This window comes from Salvelinus fontinalis, chromosome 33 (genome assembly GCF_029448725.1).
Source record: "Salvelinus fontinalis isolate EN_2023a chromosome 33, ASM2944872v1, whole genome shotgun sequence".
In the NCBI taxonomy this organism is placed as follows: Eukaryota; Metazoa; Chordata; class Actinopteri; order Salmoniformes; family Salmonidae; genus Salvelinus; species Salvelinus fontinalis.
In genome coordinates this window covers 24572552-24592202 of record NC_074697.1, presented here as the reverse complement: position 1 = coordinate 24592202, position 19651 = coordinate 24572552, and the positions used below count along the sequence as shown (strand labels likewise).

At 45.2% G+C, this 19651-nt stretch overlaps 1 protein-coding gene across 2 annotated transcripts in view; it reads right to left on the bottom strand.

Annotated features, from left to right (window-relative positions):
• The window catches only part of LOC129831866 (seizure protein 6-like), a 131294-nt gene that overhangs the window by 33810 nt on the left and 77833 nt on the right, over positions 1–19651 (bottom strand). For both annotated transcript variants that reach the window (XM_055895384.1, XM_055895383.1), the window contains exons 2-4: positions 18159–18926; positions 16172–16305; positions 3391–3583 (exon numbers count right to left, since the gene is read on the bottom strand). In XM_055895384.1, coding sequence (XP_055751359.1) covers positions 3391–3583; positions 16172–16305; positions 18159–18926 — 1095 coding nt within the window. The remainder of the gene's footprint in view (positions 1–3390; positions 3584–16171; positions 16306–18158; positions 18927–19651) is intronic.

Genomic DNA, 19651 nt, shown 5'->3' with positions numbered 1-19651 from the left:
AGGAAGTCCTTGGAGCTGGAGTTGTACCCCAGGGGCAGGAAGTCCTTGGAGCTGGAGTGGTACCCCAGTGGGCAGGAAGTCCTTGGAGCTGGAGTTGTACCCCAAGGGGCAGGAAGTCCTTGGAGCTGGAGTGGTACCCCAGGGGGCAGGAAGTCCTTGGAGCTGGAGTGGTACTCCAGGGGGCAGGAAGTCCTTGGAGCTGGAGTGGTACCCCAGGGGGCAGGAAGCCTGTGGAGCTGGAGTGGTACCCCAGGGGGCAGGAAGCCTGTGGAGCTGGAGTGGTACCCCAGGGGGTAGGAAGTCCTTGGAGCTGGAGTGGTAGCCCAGGGGGCAGGAAGCCTGTGGAGCTCTGGGTCGAGGGGACGACACAGACAGATGTGACTGTCAGTAGTGAGACGTCACCAGAGGTGAGGGGAGCCTGGGAAGGGACATGTTTCTGCCGACTGCCCTCTACTTTAACTTGTGTATGTGTATACACGCATGGCACTCACACACACACGCACTCTCTCTCTCTCCCTCTCACTCTTCTCCTTCTTCATCTCTCTTTCTCCCTCTCTAACTCTCTTAGGTGTCTAACTTCTAAACTTACCAGGCAAGTAACTTGATGTTAATGATGATGATGATGCCCCAATACTCTCAGATAGTGGTTATGAAGAAAAGGAGACAAAGAAGGGAAACAAGTGTTGGGTAGGTTTCGTGCTGAGTTTCACACTTTCTCCCAAGTCTTTGAAAGGCTGTTACTAAACAGCTGCCAAGCGGAGGTGTTGGAACAAGGTCTTGATCACCAACTTTTATCCCAAATCTGTGTGGAGAGTGTTTTCCTCTACTTGATTCTTGTTTTCCTCTTGTTTCATTGATCTTAGTCCCAGAGCAGCTGGTAAATAAAGACTCTCTCCACTGATAGATGATGATGATATTACCATATCATTACCTGCTGCTTAAAATCTATCCACAGGTAATTACTGCTCTTATCATTGTTGGCCAAATGGGAGATGGTAGCTGAAGCTTTGATAACCATTAGTGTGTTTCCATGCCAATAGAGCTACAGGACACTGTGTCAGTGATGGATGCTCAGAACTGGCCTTCTACACTAGATGACTAACATACAGCTCTAATGATGTATGATGAAGTAGAGCAAACTACATGAAGAGAGAGAGAGAGACAGAGAGAGAAGTATTTAAGGTACTCAAAATGGTGAAAGCAACAAGATAAGACAAGACAGGAGAGCAAGCATTACAATTATCCTAGGCGAGTTGATTTAAATGAAAAATACCAATATAGAACTCATTTACATACAGTATGTGTGCTTCATAAATACTGAGCAAATGTTCATCGCACCCACAATGATCAACACAACTCACTCTTTAGTTCCCTCAAATCCACTGTTTGATCAATCTCCCTCCAGGAATGATCTAGTAAGACAGTATTGAATTCATTACCGGTCACCTCAGCCAGAGGAGATGATGATGAATCATGATTTAATCACAGACACTAGCCTGGTTTCCATCTTTAAAACAAATCAGTCTCCTGCTCACTGGTTGTCTGATCACATTCTCCACACCTCATTACGGGACAAGGTGCTTTGCAGAGCAAAGAGATTGTAATATCAGAGCAATCATCTCAATACAGGTAAACTGTCATGGTGTATAAATGAACATGTTATCACTCTCCCTCTCCTGCTTATGTCACCTGGCAGATAATCAGACTTTATCTTACTTTGAGATGAAATGTTATTAACACAGACGTTGGTGTTTAAGTGTTAAATATCAAATTACATATCTTTCTGAACAAATCAAGAGGCTCCTTGGATTAGAAATGTATGGAAACTAACAGGGAACATTGTAGTATGCTCTTAAAAGCATGGCGATGTCCTCAAAGTGACTCCAAAGCAATTAGAAGAGCAATGTTTTGCCTTCAGAGCTTGAGCAGCCTATAGCAAATAAAAAAACTGCAAAGGCCAAAGTAAGTGGAAAATCATGAATATTGGTATTTGAGCAAATAATTCCCCTAACCAAGCACTGTCTTAGTGTAGGATAACTCTCATTCTGCCAGAGGCATGCAGAAAGATGGCTGACAACTTGATTTATGGATCCATAACTTACATTTGATGTATTCTAATGGGAAGTCAATTTGTTTCCAGGCAGTGTTTCATTGAGATTTAATGCACTTGTGATTAAGGTGACCCCATTATATGCTAATTACTCAGCATGCCCCGAGAACCAATTTTTTTATTATTAACATTGAGCGAGAGCGAGGAAGGGAGGGAGTGAGAGAGAGAGAGGAAGAGAGCGAGATAAAGAGTCAGAGAAAAAGAAAAAGAGAGAGATTCCCTCTATGAACATACCAGATGTCATCAAATTACTCTCCCCTAAGTTATTTTATTTCTGTCAGCTACAGAATGCACCATACTGTACGTCACAGACAGGGGGAAATAGTTATAGGCCACCCTCATATAGCCAGCCCAGATCAGCACGACGCGCTGCTCAGAGAATATCAAACAGGTGGAGCAGAGGAGGGGGTGGGGGGATGGGGTGGGGGGGACCACTGTGTCAGGTAATTGGAAGTTTTGTAAAGAAGCAGAAAGTTATTATCAGTGGTGCTGCGCCGTGCCCTGCCGTATGATTGCCATGCTATTTAATAGAGCAGCAGAAGCCTGCCACAGAAAGCCATGAAGGTCCCCCTCACTGGGTGGTGAATACCACCCACACAACTCGCAAAGGAGAGAGAGAGAGGAAACGAGAGAATAAGAGAGAGAGGAGGGGGGCATAGCATGATTCAGAGAGGGATGGGTGAGCGGCAAATGCAATTCTTATTCAACCGGTAATCTAGGCATTGTTCGGAATGGCACTACCCCATTTACAAACCTGCCACAGTTCATTAACTCACAAAAACAAAAGAATCTGAAATAAATATTTGTAAAGTTGCTTTTCTATTTTATCACAATGTGTAAGCAACAGGGCTCATAACTGCATGCAGTCTCCTTCTGACATCTCTGGTAAATGACAATTAGAAGAGCATCATCACAGCAATTTCCCAACCTGATTATACTGCCAATTGACAGCGGTGTTATTTTGTGGCTAACATGAGCACATTATGTTGACAAGGGATAACAGGAGGGTGAGCCCTAGTGTACAGGAGGGTGAGCCCCAGTTTACAGGAGGGTGAGCCCCAGTGTACAGGAGGAGGCTGCTGGAGGAGGGGAGGGAGGAGGGGATAAATCAAACTCTCAGGCCCTGTCTATATTGTCACTTCACATTGGTTACAACTCACATTCTGAAACTTGGTTTGTTGTTGTGCAGTATTTGAATAGGTTGATGGTCTAGTGCTGTGCTGTGGTGCTTGGTTGGTGGTTGTGCTAGTGCTTAGCGTTTGGTTGCACTCGGGTCTTACCTTGGTATCTGAGCAGGAAGGACCCAGGCTGGGCCTGTCTCTGGCTGTGAAAGTGGATGGTGATCTGGTTGCTCCAGCTGCGTACCACCAGGCCCTTCAACAGTATAGACTCGTTGGCCAGAACAGAGGGCTCCCCGCCCCCCACTTCCTCAAACGTCACCCGCTCCCCCTCCCACAGGCTCACGTTCATCACCTGCATGGACAAACACACACAGAGAGGACCAGTTCAATAAAGGACACACATCAATACATACAGGTACTTAGACTTGTAAAGAGGATGACAGAGAAATGTGGTCCGATGAAGCCACCTGCCTCCTTCACTGAGGTTTTACCATCATACGATGGCACCTAAGAGAAATGCCTCCATGTCACTCTGCAGAGTTTATTCTCATATAAAAATCCAGAGATATGTCTCAATGTCACTTCACTGAGTTTACTCTCATATAAAAACACTTAAAAGCATTGCCTCCATGTCCCTCCATACAAAATCTTATCAACTACAGTACCTTCCCCCAGGAAGGGAAGAAACAGAAGTCAGTTTTCCGGGCTGTTAATCTAACATGGAAAAAGGAAAGACTGTATATATTAAATGACAGACAATTAACACAGAGTCCAATATATGTCAGAGCCCATCAGCTGGAACTCCAGAGTATGATTGGTGAACGTTGGGTGACAGAAGATGGTTCCAGGCCTTGACCTGTTAAAGCTCTGTTCCAAAAGCGTAATAGAAGTGTCAGATAGAAGGAGCAAAATGAAAACCAGCAGAACAAAAAACACCAAACTGCCCTGACGTGAATGAGAGACCAGATAAAAAGAGAAAGGGTGAGAGGTGCCAGGTGCACTGTGTGGGTCCTCTAAGCTAGCACGAAATGATGAGGGGTCGTCTGACGTGTTTATTAAACACGTAACTATATAAAGTCTCTGTGATTGTGCTCTTATGAGGACAGTGCTGCTATAGCAACAACTGTCAACATTTTCCTCACACAATACCCCATAACGACAAAGCAAAAACTTTTTTTTAAATGTTTGCTCATTTGAAAAACAGAAATACCTTATTTACATAAGTATTCAGAACCTTTGCTATGAGACTCGAAATTGAGCTCAGGTGCACCCTGTTCCATTGATCATCCTTGAGATGTTTCTACAACTTGATTGGAGTCCACCTGTGGTAAATTCAATTGATTGGACACGATTTGGAAAGGCACTCACCTGTCTATATAAGGTCTCACAGTGACAGTGCATGTCTGAGCAAAAACCAAGCCATGAGGTCAAAAGAATTGTCCGTAGAGCTCCGAGACCGGATTGGCCGCCTGGCCAAACTGAGCAATCGGGGGAGAAGGGCCTTGGTCAGGGAGGTGACCAAGAAACCGATGGTCACTCTGACAGAGCTACAGAATTCCTCTGTGGACTCCACCAATCAGGCCTTTATGGTAGAGTGGCCAGACAGGCACCTGATAGCCTGCTTGGAGTTTGCCAAAAAACACCTAAAGGACTCGGAAACAAGATTCTCTCGTCTAATGAAACCAAGTTTGAACTCTTTGGCCTGAATGCCAAGCTTCAAGTCTGGAGGAAACCTAAACCTAACAATGACCCTAAGCACAGTTTCAAGACAACGCAGGAGTGGCTTCGGGACAAGTCTCTGAATGTCCTTGAGTGGCCCAGCCAGAGCCCCGGTCTTGAACAAGATCGAACATCTCTGGAGAGACCTGAAAATGCTGTGCAGTGACGAGAGGTGAGAGGATCATACCCAAGAAGACTCAAGGCTGTAGTCGCTGCCGAAGGTGCTTCAAAAAAGTACTGAGTAAAGGGTCTGGATACTTATGTAAATGTGGTATTTCAGCTTTTTTTTTTTTACATTTGCAAAATGTTTAAAACCTGTTTTAGTTTTGTAATTATGTGGTATTGTGTGTAGATTGATGAGGGGGGGGGGGGGGCAATTTAATCAATTTTAGAATAAGGTTGTAACGTAACAAAATGTGGAAAAAGTCAAGGGGTCTGAATACTTTCCGAATCCACAACAACAAGTTGATGTAGTTTTAATTAACTCATGGCTACAGCATTGGACAAAAGTCCCATTAAACAAAGGTCATCACAACCTAATCACATTATCCTGAAATCCCCATGTCAATGGAATACTTCCAGAATACTGTTGGGATAATCCAGTTTGTGTTGGCATTAGTCCCGACTGTCTACCTAACACTGATCTAATCCCTGGATCAGCACACGTCTGTCTGACAACACGGACATGGTTTGTTTTGTTGATATGCAAACAGGCGGTCAACAGCACGTTAAGGTTAAAAGCATCATAATCCCTTAAAGTCGAATTACTACAATACTAATTAGGCTCCTCCCCCAGAGTAAACAACTATGTCCCAATCACAACATTCTGTGTTGCTTACTATATATTTAAAAGCAACACATGAAAATGAAATAACTCTAAATAATTCAAGTGACACTTTCCAATAAAATAAACACCAGATTTTGGAGAGCATGTGGGGGAGGAGATGAATGCTTTCTGCTTTCTGTCTCCGTGCAGCAAACCACACCCCTCTCCAGAGATTGCCCTTCTATCTCTACAGATGTAAGAAGGAACAGAGGGAGGAGGGAGGAATGAAAGAAAGAGAATAAAGGAGAAAGCTCCTCTAATTAGGTATCTCCGTTCCCTCCTTCAAATGGTCCCACGTTGTGTGAGTGTCTGTGAGAGTACTAGAGTATGTGGGCTGCTAGCTAATTATAGACAATGATTAAGTAGGGGGTAGGGAAGTGATAGAGCACCAGCACTAACATCTGGTCCAGACAGGAGAACTGGGCCATGAGGAGGAGAGGAGAGAGAAGAGAAGAGAGGAGAGGGAGGAGGAGATGGGAGGGGTGGGGAGATAAAGAGACAGTCCGGGCCATGGAAAGCCATGGTTCTGCTGGTTAATATTGAGGTATTTCTGTCTGGGCCACTTGACACAGTGACACCTGGTCCAACACTGGACACAAAACACACTGCTACACAACATACAGACCATATACAACACACATAATACCATACACAAAATAACTAAGATTTGTGTAAATCACAAGGTACAAATCCTGGCACACACACTGAAAAAGGGATACTTTGTGTGATTTCCTGTGTGCATTCATATGCCTGTCCTTGAAATGGTCTGGCAAGGCTGTCACAGACGACAGTTGATATTACATGAGACCTGAGGCCACTCAATGGTAAGAGAGAAGCAGTGATTAGCGCTAGGGGTCAGATTATTTTTTTATTTTTTTAAATAACGTACCCAACGTAAACGGACATTTTCTCTGGCCCAGATCGTAGAATATGCATATCATTTACAGATTAGGATAGAAAACACTCCAAAGTTTCCAAAACTGTCAAAATATTGTCTGTGAGAAAAATAATATTTATTCTGCAAGCGAAATCCTGAGAAAAAGTAACCCGGAAGTGATTTTTTTTTTTTTTATCTTTGTTTCCTGGCCTGTCTAACCTCCATTTAAAGGGATATCAACCAGATTCTTTTTCCAATGGCTTCCTCAGGCTGTGACCAGGCTTTAGACATAGTTTCAGGCTTTTATTTAGAAAAATGAGCGAGATGTTTCAAAAGAGGTCAGGTGTCCTCTGAATATTTCCTGCGCGCGCGGGAGGAGCTCACCATTTTCCTTTTCTCTCTTAATGAATAGGTTATGCTCCGGTTTAAATATTATCGATTATGTTTGTTAAAGACAACCTGAGGTTTGATTGTAAAAAACATTTGAAATGTTTCTAAGACCATTTCGGATACTTTTTGGGATTTGTCGAACGGAACACGGCTTTTGTTTTCTCAAAATAATGCGCAACCCAAATGGCGTTTTTTTGTGATAAAAGTAATATTTATCAAACAAAAAGAAGATTTGTTGTGTAACTGGGAGTCACGTGAGTGGAAACGTCCGAAGATTATCTAAGGTAAGCGATTCATTTTATTGCTTTTCACACTTTCGTGACCATGCTAATTTGGGGCTAGCTGATGTAGCATTGAAAGCTACACTCACAAAAGCTTGGATTTCTTTCGCTGTAAAATATATTTTCAAAATCTGACACCATAGGTGGATTAACAACAAGCTAAGCTGTGTTTTGGTATATTTCACTTGTGATTGCATGATTATAAATATTTGTAGGAATATTTTTGAATTTGGCGCCCTGCAATTCAGCAGTTGTTTAGGAAAGTGAACCCGTATTCGGTATCCGTAGCGCAGAAAAGTTAAGCTCTTTCAGAGGAAATTGAACACAGTGTCACCCTGAGCCGAGTCTTTCTTCCTTAAAGCCTGTTTCTATTTGATGGCTGTGTAATCCTGGTTCAAGGGGCTGGTTGAATGCAGATCTGTGGAGGTTGTTCCTGCTGAGCCAAGGTCGGCTGAAGGTGAAGAGCTGAGTAGTTGTCTCCAGAGAGAAGAGATTACAGTATGTGGAAGCAAACTGGACAGCAGGGACCAAACTATACTGAACAAAAAAAAATGCAACAATTTCAACAACTTCACTAAGTTACAGTTCATATAAAAAATCCGTCAACTGAAATAAATTCATTAGTAATCTATGGATTTCACATGACTGGGCATGGCCACTGAGGAACAAGGCCCAGCCAATCAGAATGAGTTTCCCCCCACAAAAGGGCTTTATTACAGACAGAAATACTCCTCAGTTTCAGATGATCCCACAGGTGAAGAAGCAGGATGTGAAGGTCCTGGGCTGGCGTGGTTACATGTGGTCTGTGGTTGTGAGGCCGGTTGGACGTACTGCCAAATTCTCGAAAACAACAGTGTAGGCAACTTATGGTAGAGAAATGAACATTTAATCCTCTGGCAACAGCTCTGGTTGACATTCCCGCAGTCAGCATGCCAATTTGCATACTCCCTCAAAACTTGAGACATCTGTTGCATTGTGTTGTGTGACAAAACTGGACATTTTAGAGTGACCTTTAATTTCACCAGCACAAGGTGCATCTGTGTAATGATCCTGCTGTTTAATCGCTTCTTGATATGCCACACCTGTCAAGTGGATAGATTATCTTGGCAAATGAAAAATTCTCACCAACAGGGATGAAATAACATGTTTGCACAAAATCTGAGAGAAATAAGCAGGGTTTTTTTGCATATGGAACATTTCGGGTAGGGGAAATCCAGTGGCCTCGAAAGACAGGTCCAGGCTCAGACAACTCCTACTGAATGTATCCTATCAGCTAGCTTTCCCATCCCACAGAGGGTATAAGAGCAACGAGGGTAAAAAACCCACAGGCTAAGCTTCACTCATCCTCCTAAGAGATGGAACATTCACACGCTTTCCGCGTCTGCACTTATCTCATTTTAACATTCACCTCAGCCGTTTCGATCTCATTATCACCACAATTCCTACACGCCTGTCGGAAAATTGGTTTTATGCAGCACGCCTGAATTAAGCAGGGAAATTATAGACAAGGGACAAAAAGTCGTAGGGCAAGGAAAAGCCAGCAACAACGTGAAAATAAGAGTTAGGTTATATGGAGTGAATGGAAATCATTTGTAGCCATGCTGTGAGAGGACTATCGTAATAAACTCAGTATACCAAACATTAAGAACACCTTCCTAATATTAAGTTGCACCCCCTTTTGTCCTCAGAACAGCCTCAATTCGTCTGGGCATGGACTACAAGGTGTCGAAAGCGTTCCACAGGGATGCTGGCCCATGTTGATTCCAATGCTTCCCACAGTTGTGCCAAGTTGTCTGGATGTCCTTTGGGTGGTGGACCATTCTTGATAGACAAGGGAAAACTGCTGCTTATGGAAAACCCAGCAGCGTCGCCTGGTACCTACTACCATACCCCGTTCAAAGGCACTTAAATATTTTGTCTTGGTGATTCACCCTCTGAATGACACACATACACAATCCATGTCTCAATTGTCTTAAGTCTTAAAAATCCTTATTTAACCGGTCTCCTACCCTTCATCTAAACTGATTGAAATGGATTTAACAGGTGCCATCAATAAGGGATCATATCTTTCACCTTGATTCACCTTGTCAGTCTATGTCATGGAAAGAGCAGGTGTACCTAATAAATATGGAATACTTTATATTCAGTGTGACAGCATGTCAGTGGCAAATGTTGTTTCATGTAATAGATGTCCAATAATCCACCTCTGTTCCACACAGAAACTTTTCATTGAAAGTTGCTTTTTCTGTATGAAGTACATGTACTGTAGTGGTAAATCTGCATCTCCTCTACACTATTATTTAGACGGTGGAGAGTAGAGCATCAGATAAGCATTAGCTGTCCACTTATTCTCATTGTTGGCCTGTGTTACTGATGTTAATAGCTGCTGTTTCCAGATCTCATTGTCCAAATGAGCTGATTTAAGAGGACAACATTCTGATCGAACATTAGAACAACTCCTGATAGGGAGGAAGGAGCCTACGGCAGTATTTATTAACATTGTGTCACATTGATCCTGTTAGTCATCCAACTGAAACACTCTGGAAGCCAACTCTGCTTCCAAATTCTCGATCTTTCTCTCTCCCTCCCTTATTTCTTTCCTTTCTTTCTCTACGTCCTCCTTGTTCTGTCTCTAAATATCAGAAGACCTCTTGAATCCCTTTCTGATCTCTTAATTCATCGACTCTGTCTCTTTGTTGTTATGTCCTCTCTGAAAATCGTCTGTTAAGTCTCCAACAAGGTGGCGTGGGAGAGGTAGGTACAGGAGAGTGAGAGGAGCTGCCTTGCAGACTGAATCCAAGACAGGTGAGCAGGCTGATGATACCCACCAACACTGACTCCTTGACCAGGAAAAAATGCATCTTAAAAAAAACCACCAGAAAGGATTCTAAAGTGCTGTACCTCACTCTCCACATCTAAAATCCCTGCCTCAGTCACATTGGTGAACTTCAAATCCTCTCCCAACAATAGCAAAGTACAAAAGAGGCCAACAGAGTGCAGAAGGAGAGATGAGTAATGGACTTTCCCTCCTTCCCGCTCTTCTTTCCTTCATGTCACACTCCCTCTATGACTCTCTGACTATCAGCCATGGCACTGGAGATTGGCCTGTGTGGCAGCAGGTGTGACTGTGACTATAGCCACTTCCAGAGAGTGGCTGTGGTGTCGTGAGTGTCACCATGTGGGAGCAGTCACCGGTCAGTCATCTCATCTACTGCCTGATCCTGTCAGTGTCTGCCTGGAGACAGCAGGTGCACATCACAAAATGAGAGGAAACTCAGAATGTGAACTAACATGGCTGCCATCACTGCCACTTGTCCCGCTGAGTTAAGTGTTAGGGATAGAAATAAATAATGCTGAAAATAACCAGCACTTCACTCTGAGTCAGAGGACATTACAGTCTTGTAAGGACCTTTGTTGGCTTAGCTGGAAAGCCCACATTCACAAACTGGGTGTCTGAGAGACTTTTTAAGTATCTGGGCTGCTGTTGGGCTGAAACAGACTATAGATTGTGATTCAAATCCCCTCTTGTCTCAGTGAGGAAAGAGCAGTGAGAGAACAACAGTCAACGTAGTCACAGCGAGTTATTCACACCGTCACCCAGGTGGTGCAAAGTACCGGTGCTCAGTAGTGCTGACAAGACAAACAAGCACAGTGAGATCACTGAGAGCTGGGCTTTCTCAATGCCACTAAGTGCATCTCCTTGTTTCTCTTTCCCCCAGTGTTGTATTCACAGAGCCCATGTGGAATCTGCTAATTGCACTTCTCCCAGCTCCTCTGTGGAACCATGGAGGGCCTAACAGGCATCAGTCAGCCCACAACAGGAGGAGAACATACACTGTGACAAAGGAAAAACACAAGGGGCCTAGTCCAGAGAGAGGAGGGGAGAGGCGAGGGTAGGAGAGGAGAGGCCTGGTCCAGAGAGAGGAGAGGAGGGGAGAGGCGAGGGGAGGAGAGGAGAGGCCTGGTCCAGAGAGAGGAGAGGAGGGGAGAGGCGAGGCGAGGCGAGGGGAGGAGAGGAGAGGCCTGGTCCAGAGAGAGGAGAGGAGGGGAGAGGCGAGGCGAGGGGAGGAGAGGAGAGGCCTGGTCCAGAGAGAGGAGAGGAGGGGAGAGGCGAGGGGAGGAGAGGAGAGGCCTGGTCCAGAGAGAGGAGGGGAGAGGCGAGGGGAGGAGAGGAGAGGCCTGGTCCAGAGAGAGGAGGGGAGAGGCGAGGGGAGGAGAGGAGAGGCCTGGTCCAGAGAGAGGAGAGGAGGGGAGAGGCGAGGGGAGGAGAGGAGAGGCCTGGTCCAGAGAGAGGAGAGGAGGGGAGAGGCGAGGGGAGGAGAGGAGAGGCCTGGTCCAGAGAGAGGAGGGGAGAGGCGAGGGGAGGAGAGGAGGCCTGGTCCAGAGAGAGGAGGGGAGAGGCGAGGGGAGGAGAGGAGAGGCCTGGTCCGGAGAGAGGAGGGGAGAGGCGAGGGGAGGAGAGGAGAGGCCTGGTCCGGAGAGAGGAGGGGAGAGGCGAGGGGAGGAGAGGAGAGGCCTGGTCCAGAGAGAGGAGGGGAGAGGCGAGGGGAGGAGAGGAGAGGCCTGGTCCGGAGAGAGGAGGGGAGAGGCGAGGGGAGGAGAGGAGAGGCCTGGTCCAGAGAGAGGAGGGGAGAGGCGAGGGGAGGAGAGGAGAGGCCTGGTCCAGAGAGAGGAGGGGAGAGGCGAGGGGAGGAGAGGAGAGGAGAGGCCTCTGTGACACCAGCTTCTCCAAAATCTGGATTGAAGTAGAAATTATGTTTTATAGGATGTGGAGGTGTGGAGGCAGCTGTTTGACAGCTTTTTCTACCTGAGCTGAAACACCAGAGCCATTGTGGAGCAGACATTTCAGGGATAGAGATATTGTTTTGACACACACCACACATGCGACTCCTAAGACTGGGTTATTGTACAGTACATATTACTCGTGAGCACTCAGTGCTGAAGATACTGCTGTCTCCCACAGATGATGACAGGTCATTAACAGGCCCTTGTTTTTACTTACCTCCAGCTCCCTAGTTATGATTGAGTTGTGGACTACCTATCAGGAGATGAGAGTGGATTGGGCCAGGGTATTGATTCTTGTCCCTCCAGCAGTAAAAGGTCTGAGCCGTGTGCTTTAGTGTACTGGGAGTCAGTGCGTCGGGCTAAGAACAGCTAAAGCCCTGTAGGCTAGAGCCTGAACTCTACTGCTGTTCAGTCAGGGAGGGAGCCAATGTGCAAATAGCACGTTGCAGGCGACTGAACGCTGCATGCCTCCTCTTCCCCTCGGACACACCGTAACCTAAAAAATGTGTCAAAGATTCAGGACACACGTCATGTTTATGGTATTAAGGATCTACATGCAATATGTAGCCTACATGTTCCAGTTGTGTGTGGCTCATGGCTGAGAGTGATTAATCAATGATCCTCTGCTCCCAGGTTTATGTAATCTTCTGCAGTCTTTGGCGCATGTATGTCATTTCACTACGAAGTGTGTGCACAGTGGATAATTATTTTGCATATGAGAGAAACAAATCCTCGACTCACACAGAGAGAAAATGGAGAAACAAATGTGTTTGAACATGTATATATTTTCTAGCAATTTTGTTGTAGCCCTAGTTGTAAAGTATGTCAAGATGTCAATAGTTCCATATATTTAAATATGCCATATCATCCCAGACAGTCACTCTTTAGTGAAGCACTCCTCCTCAGCCCTCCAAACAGTATCAGGGTGACACTTCTTACCGAATATTGAATTGACAGACTGCGCCACCCTTTGTTAAATTGTCCAAGCAGTGACCAATGCATCCCAATCAATCTCTGCCATCAACCCAGACAGAGACTGCAGATAGAACTGTACTTTATTGAACTCTGCCGAGGTCCACTTAAGCCAGAGTAGTTGGGAATATTGACCCATCAGTCGATACTCTTCAGTACTACCCACCATGGCTTCAGTGAGCTGCTTAAAGGTCCTCTCTCACCACTTGCACACTTCTGGAGTGGACAGAACTACTGGGCTGGACATGTTTTAGCTTGGCCTACAGTGCACTGATCTATGAACTGACACAGTCATGTGCGACTACAGCGGAAAGTGAATCAATCCTGACTATCCTACTTTCACATGACAACACTGTTGGGTGGTTAACAGAGGGTCTCTGACTTTCAACCACCTCCCACTCCTCCTCCCAGACTGCAGCTTAAACACACTGTATATAACGGCACATGGTAAACCTGATGGGTCTTGCCTTTGTGTGGAGTTGTGAGGGTGGTACTGTATACTATATAGACTTGGGGAATTTGAGAGCTAGAAACACTTTTCAAGCAAATGTCTCTCTCCGTTGTCGTGGTAATTTCCTGTATTACTCAATAATAAGAGCCAACCACACACAAGTCAGAGTTATATTATAAAGTCCATCTTTAATAATATATGAGCTTCACCATAGCACTTTTTGACTCTCAGATCAATTCAGTGTCTATAAATGAATTCTCTGAGAGTCTACAAAACAATTCTTAGTATCATTTATAGCCAAGATACACCCCTCTCAACTTACAAAGAACCTTTTACTTGAAAGAGGAGTATCCCATAGCTAGATAGCATTAGCTATAATCTATCGTTCAGTTTGGTCTCCTAAGACGAGGTTTCAATCTCATGCTTGGTACCAAAACATTACCTCATCCAATGGCATATATCAATTGTCAATTCTAGATACTTCCATCTAAAATACACCCCCTCCTGGATAAGCTCAGAAAAGACAGTGAGCCTCTTAGGTCATATACTAGGTCAAGATAAGGGCAACCTCAGAGGGGACATACAATGGTTCCAGACACTGCCATACTCCTTCCCCCAATGAGAAAAGTAGGGAGTGACTGGCGGACAGACATTGTATGAGATAACTAACTGGTTCCCCATTAATAACGCCATCCCTTCACATGGTTTAGGAGTGGTTACAGACACATTCCCATAAGAAGACAATGTTCCATTCTGTCCTCCTCCCCTTCTGATATTCTACATAGCACCACATGGTTTAACAGATACATTGACATATGAAGACAAGCCTGACCTCTCCCCTCTCTGGGCCCCAAGTGACTAAGCCCTATCACAGAAGGGGAAAATGCACTGCCAACCCTATAGTCCAAAGGGAACCATTCTAATGACAAGTATCTCACAAGCATATGATGAAAATAACATCTTATCTATCTATGTTACCTGACTAATTATGATTCAGCCACGACACCGTCCCTCCCTTCCTCTGCCCTGAGGCAGGGCCGGAGCAGTAAATACTGGAGACCCTTTGGTCTGATGGAGCAGTGGACTAGGCAGGTGTGGGCTGTAGACCTCAAAGCAGGGCAAATAAACAAATGCTGCCCAAGGAATAGTCCACATCAGTCTTTATCTTCTTGCCTACATCAAGGCAACCATTTAAATCCAGCTTACGCTAAAATGAATGATAGACTGGAGTTGTTAAGACCCACATTCTACAAAGCCCCCTGGTCTAGAGAAGTCCTTTGAAGTAGATTAATCCAAAAGATTTCCAGATAAAAGGAATTATCAACCCAGTCTTTTAGAAACAGGATGACACCACCTGAAGTGTAGAGGGGTGAAAGGGGTGTAGAGGGGTGTAGACTGAGTGTAGTGGGGTGTAAAGAGGTGTAGAGGGTTGTAGAGGGGCGTAGGGGGCGTACGGGGGCGTAGAGCGGCATAGGGGAGGTGTAGATGGGCGTTGAGGGGTGATCCACGCATTGTCTGAATGCCACATTATTTAGTCAATCAACCTGAGGGTAAGGTATCTTTAACGAAGTTAAGAGGAGCTGTGGAGACATTTTAACAGGAAGGCATTAAAAGAGTCTCGTAAACAAGCAAAAGGACTGGACACATAATCCATAAGTAATTCATTAAGAGAAGAAGCTTCCTTACATCTAAGTCACATTGAATAATTCAAGACGAGGAGATCAGAGAAGAGAGACGTATACTGAGTGGAAAAAACATTAGGAACAAAAGATTTAAGTGCCTTTGAACGGGGTACGGTAGTAGGTATCAGGCACACCAATTTTAGTGTGTCAAGAACTGCAACACTGCTGGGATTTCCACACTCAACAGTTTTCCCTTGTCTATCAAGAATGGTCCACCACCCAAAGGACATCCAGACAACTTGGCACAACTGTGGGAAGCATTGGAGTCAACATGGGCCAGCATCCCTGTGGAACGTTTTAGACACCTTGTAGAGTCCATGCCCCAAATAATTGAGGCTGTTCTGAGGGCAAAACGGGGTGCAACTTAATATTAGGAATGTTTTTACACTAATTTTATGTACACTCAGGGTATACATGTGCTGCTGTCCCGGGTGTTAGCAAGCGCAGGCAGGCAATGATAGGAAGAACAGTGGAGAGGAAGATAGTTCACCTCTCTCCACCCTCCTCCTCCTCATTTTCTGGTCTTTCACAGAAGACATGGAGCAGCTGGGATACATCATTGAGAATGATTTGCGGTACATATTAATTTCATCCAAAATATATTAGATCAAGCATCTGGAAGAGCAGTGGGGTAATGGCTATTGTATATTTTATGAGAGAAAGAAGCTGAGCTGGAGAAGTAATCATGTGGATGAGGGGCTTCAGGTGGAGGTAGATTCCCTGTTTAAATCACTGTGTCAGCTTCCAAAGGTCAGTCGCTGCACAATAACAGTAAATACCTTGGAACTGAGTGAACATCATCATAATTTTGAAGCACTAGTGTGGTATTGCCCACGAGCCAAAATTGCCATTTTGGATGTTGCATTTGGGTATCTGATGTAATTTCTCTTCATAGACAATCACTGTTTTTGATGTACAAAATTAACACGCTTCTGGAAATAATAGTGGCGATCTGACCTGTATCTCTACTCCATAGCCCGTGTAGACCGTGACGGTGTAGGTGCAGTCCACAGAAGAGTAGTAATGAGAGCTGGACGGCTGGGGCGTCTCTATGTAGCCCTCTGGTGCTGTCAGGTTGAATATACAGGGAACTGCAAGGACAGAAGGAAAAACATTGAAGACCAGTGACACCTCTTCATTAACTGGCATGGGGTGGAGCAAGCTGGAGAAGGCTGCCCAGAACAGAGTTTGATGGAGAGGAGTCGTCAATGGCCTATGCTCCCAAAGGAGCGATTGGCCTAAGTAAGTAAGACTAACCCTCCCTGATCCCTCCCTGGTCCCATTCTCTCACTCACTCACACCAGCCCCCCTACGTTAATAGTGTTTCAAGGTTTTCAAATTTTCTGCCCGAATCAACAGAGGCCCTCTCACTCTATCCTCTTTGGTTGTGTGGCTCGAGGGACCGATCAGTTGGAGGGAATAACCACAGACAATTTTCTGGTCGCCTTGAGGTGTTTCCGCTCGACAGCTTTATTTGATTTCTGTCTTTCTGAGTTTCCCCCAGAGATATGGATGACAACAGGAAGTTACTGTGTGCTTGTATGTAGGTGCGTGTGTAGGTGCTTGTATAGGCGTGTGTGTGTGTGTGCCTATGTGTGTGTGCCTATGTGTGTGTGTGTGTGTGTGTGTGTGTGTGTGTGTGTGTGTGTGTGTGTGTGTGTGTGTGTGTGTGTGTGTGTGTGTGTGTGTGTGTGTGTGTGTGTGTGTGTGTGTGTGTGTGTGTCTTAGACATATTGGGAGATTTCCCCATCCTGCCCTTCATTAGTTGTGAAGGGGTCCCTGTGGGTAAAGCACAAATGAAGCAAAGCCTGTGTCTGGAGCGTTCCACTCTAAGATTCCAACCTAGATTTAGGAATAGATGTGACATAGTAAACGTAAATCTGTCTCTCTCCAGTGGTTATGATATGTTACGTTTCGTATGGTATGTATTCATTTGTAGATGTCCATCCTCCAATATGTATGACATGTTGCAAATTACAGTACGTATGATATGTTACAAATTGCAATTTGTACAATAATGTTATGAATTTGCAATACTTGGCAAATGTTAGCTAGATGGCTAATGCGTACGTTAGCTAGGTGGCTAACGCTAGCTAGGCTGGGGTTAGGGTTATATTTTAAGGGTTAGGGTTAGGTTAAGGTTAGGGGAAGGGTTGACTAACATGCTAAGTAGTTGCAAATAGCTAAAAAGTGGTAAGTAAAAAGTTGCAAAGCTGCTAATTTCCTAAAATGTTGAAGTTGTCATTGATGAGATTTGAACATGCAACCTTTGGGTTGCTTGAAGTTCATGTTATGCTTCAACGCATCGACTCCAACCAAACACCCTCCTTTTGTTTTTTGCCTTAGGTAACCCTTTCCCTTCCCTTCTGTCTTATGTAACCATACCAAACGTAACATATCATAATAGTTTGAGTGTCCTGTATTTACATTTACTATGTTACGTCTATCTAGTCTATGAGACCAGGCTGAAAATTCTCCTTCACTCCCACCATAACACAAATGTGTCTCAATATCTCATGTTTGCAATCTGGTTTCCACTCCATTTCAGGAGCTCTTGATTGAGTGTGAGAGGAGTAGGAATACTGATGTTGTAATTAATTTAAGCCCCTTGGCTGTTTAGATATGTGAGCTGCAAACAGAGAGGATTGAGAGTGTGAGCACAGTGGTGTCTCAGACAGACAGACACAGAGCTGCTGTGTTGGAGAGAGTGAAATTCAGCCACTTTACAACCCACCAAGGCCCAGGATTATCTCTAAAACTGTATAATGAGAATCTGAGCATGGTGTTCATTATACAGTATCTTTACAATGAAGACAGAATCATGGAAACTGGTGTTGGGTGTGGTGCAGGATATTGTATTTGACAGTAATTCGTACACTGTATGTCTCTGGTTAAGAGTAGGTGATCATTAGAAGTGTGTAGCTACATGGCTGTGTTACATTACCTGGGTTGGGCAGGCTGGTGGTGATGGTGGTGGTTGTGGTTATAGTGGTCGTAGTGGTCTCATCATCCACATCACCAGATACTGCAGAAGTGTCCATCGGTGCACCATCACTGGCATGGTTCATGTTGTGTTCTGCTGACTTCCCTTTATCCTTCTCCACTAGAGTGGTCAAGGCTGGGGGAGTCATGGTGGATGGGGAAGGGATCTCAGAGTGCCTGTCACCCATAGGAGCAGGCAGGTTGTGGGTGTTTGAGTGGGGAGGGAGGGCAGAGGTGTGCATGACAGGAGTGGTCAGAGTATCCATGGCATCAGCTTCTTCCTCTGTCTTCCCCCTGCTATTGGTCAACGCCCCTCTCTGAGTCACAGAGACACGCCCCCCTGGAACAGAGCTACCCTGTGTTGCCAACGGTGACGTGGCTGTTGCCACAGTGGTAGTGGTTGAGGCAACATCGGAGAAAGCCAGCGCTTCCTTGTGTGGCACCGTGTGAGTGGAGGAGGGGTCTCTGGCAAAGTGGGGACCTGATGGTGGCATAGTGGGGTGGGTATCCACACCCCCACTGTCCTCAAAGAAATGCCGCTGTCCTTGGAGGGACTCCTGAAGGAGGAAGCCCTTGTAGAGAGTGTGATGGTTGGGGACATTCAGGGGAGGGGCAGTTGTCACAAGGGGGATCCCTCTGTCAGTGTCCCGTGTGTTGGGATACGGGCTGGGGCCTCCACCCTCAGACTGTCCCCTCTGTGTGACGGACGTCCCATCCTCAGAATAGGAGCCTGGAACGACACAGACAGAACACATACAGTGAGTTCCAAAAGTATTGGGACAGCATGGTGGTAGAAATTACAAACTTTGTTATGCACATGCGCTGTATGAGCCTTGAATCTGTACATTTTCACTGTCTGTTTCTCTCATGTAAGAAGCCAGTGTTTTTCCTCTCTTGTTTTTAAGTAACTTGGTCACGTAACCAAAGACCAAGAGCCTCTGAGAGTGACCACAGTTTTTGAGTCCATCTTGTTATTTTTGTATCTTTCAAGGGCACAGCTGTGTGGAGACATGAAGAGATCAGAGGCTAGCTTGAGCTGCAGCGACAATTCTATCAGCAGAAAGAAGTAATAAAACTGACGTTCTTATTTGTTTGTACACTATGTTCCCACCGTGATCTCACACACCTGCTAAACTGCCACGTAGACAAAGGTTATAAAAGCTGAGACCCAACTCTTGTTCGTTGGGCTCTTAACTCCGCACTGTTGGGTGGATTGTTAACTTCTTATGGCTGCAGGGGCAGTATTGAGTAGCTTGGATGAAAAGGTGCCCAGAGTAAACTGCCTGCTCCTCAGTCCCAGTTGCTAATATATGCATATTATTATTAGTATTGGATAGAAAACACTCTGAGTTTCTGAAACTGTTTGAATGATGTCTGTGAGTATAACAGAACTCCTATGGCAGGCAAAAACCTGAGAAAAAAATCCAACCAGGAAGTGGGAAATCTGAGGTTGGT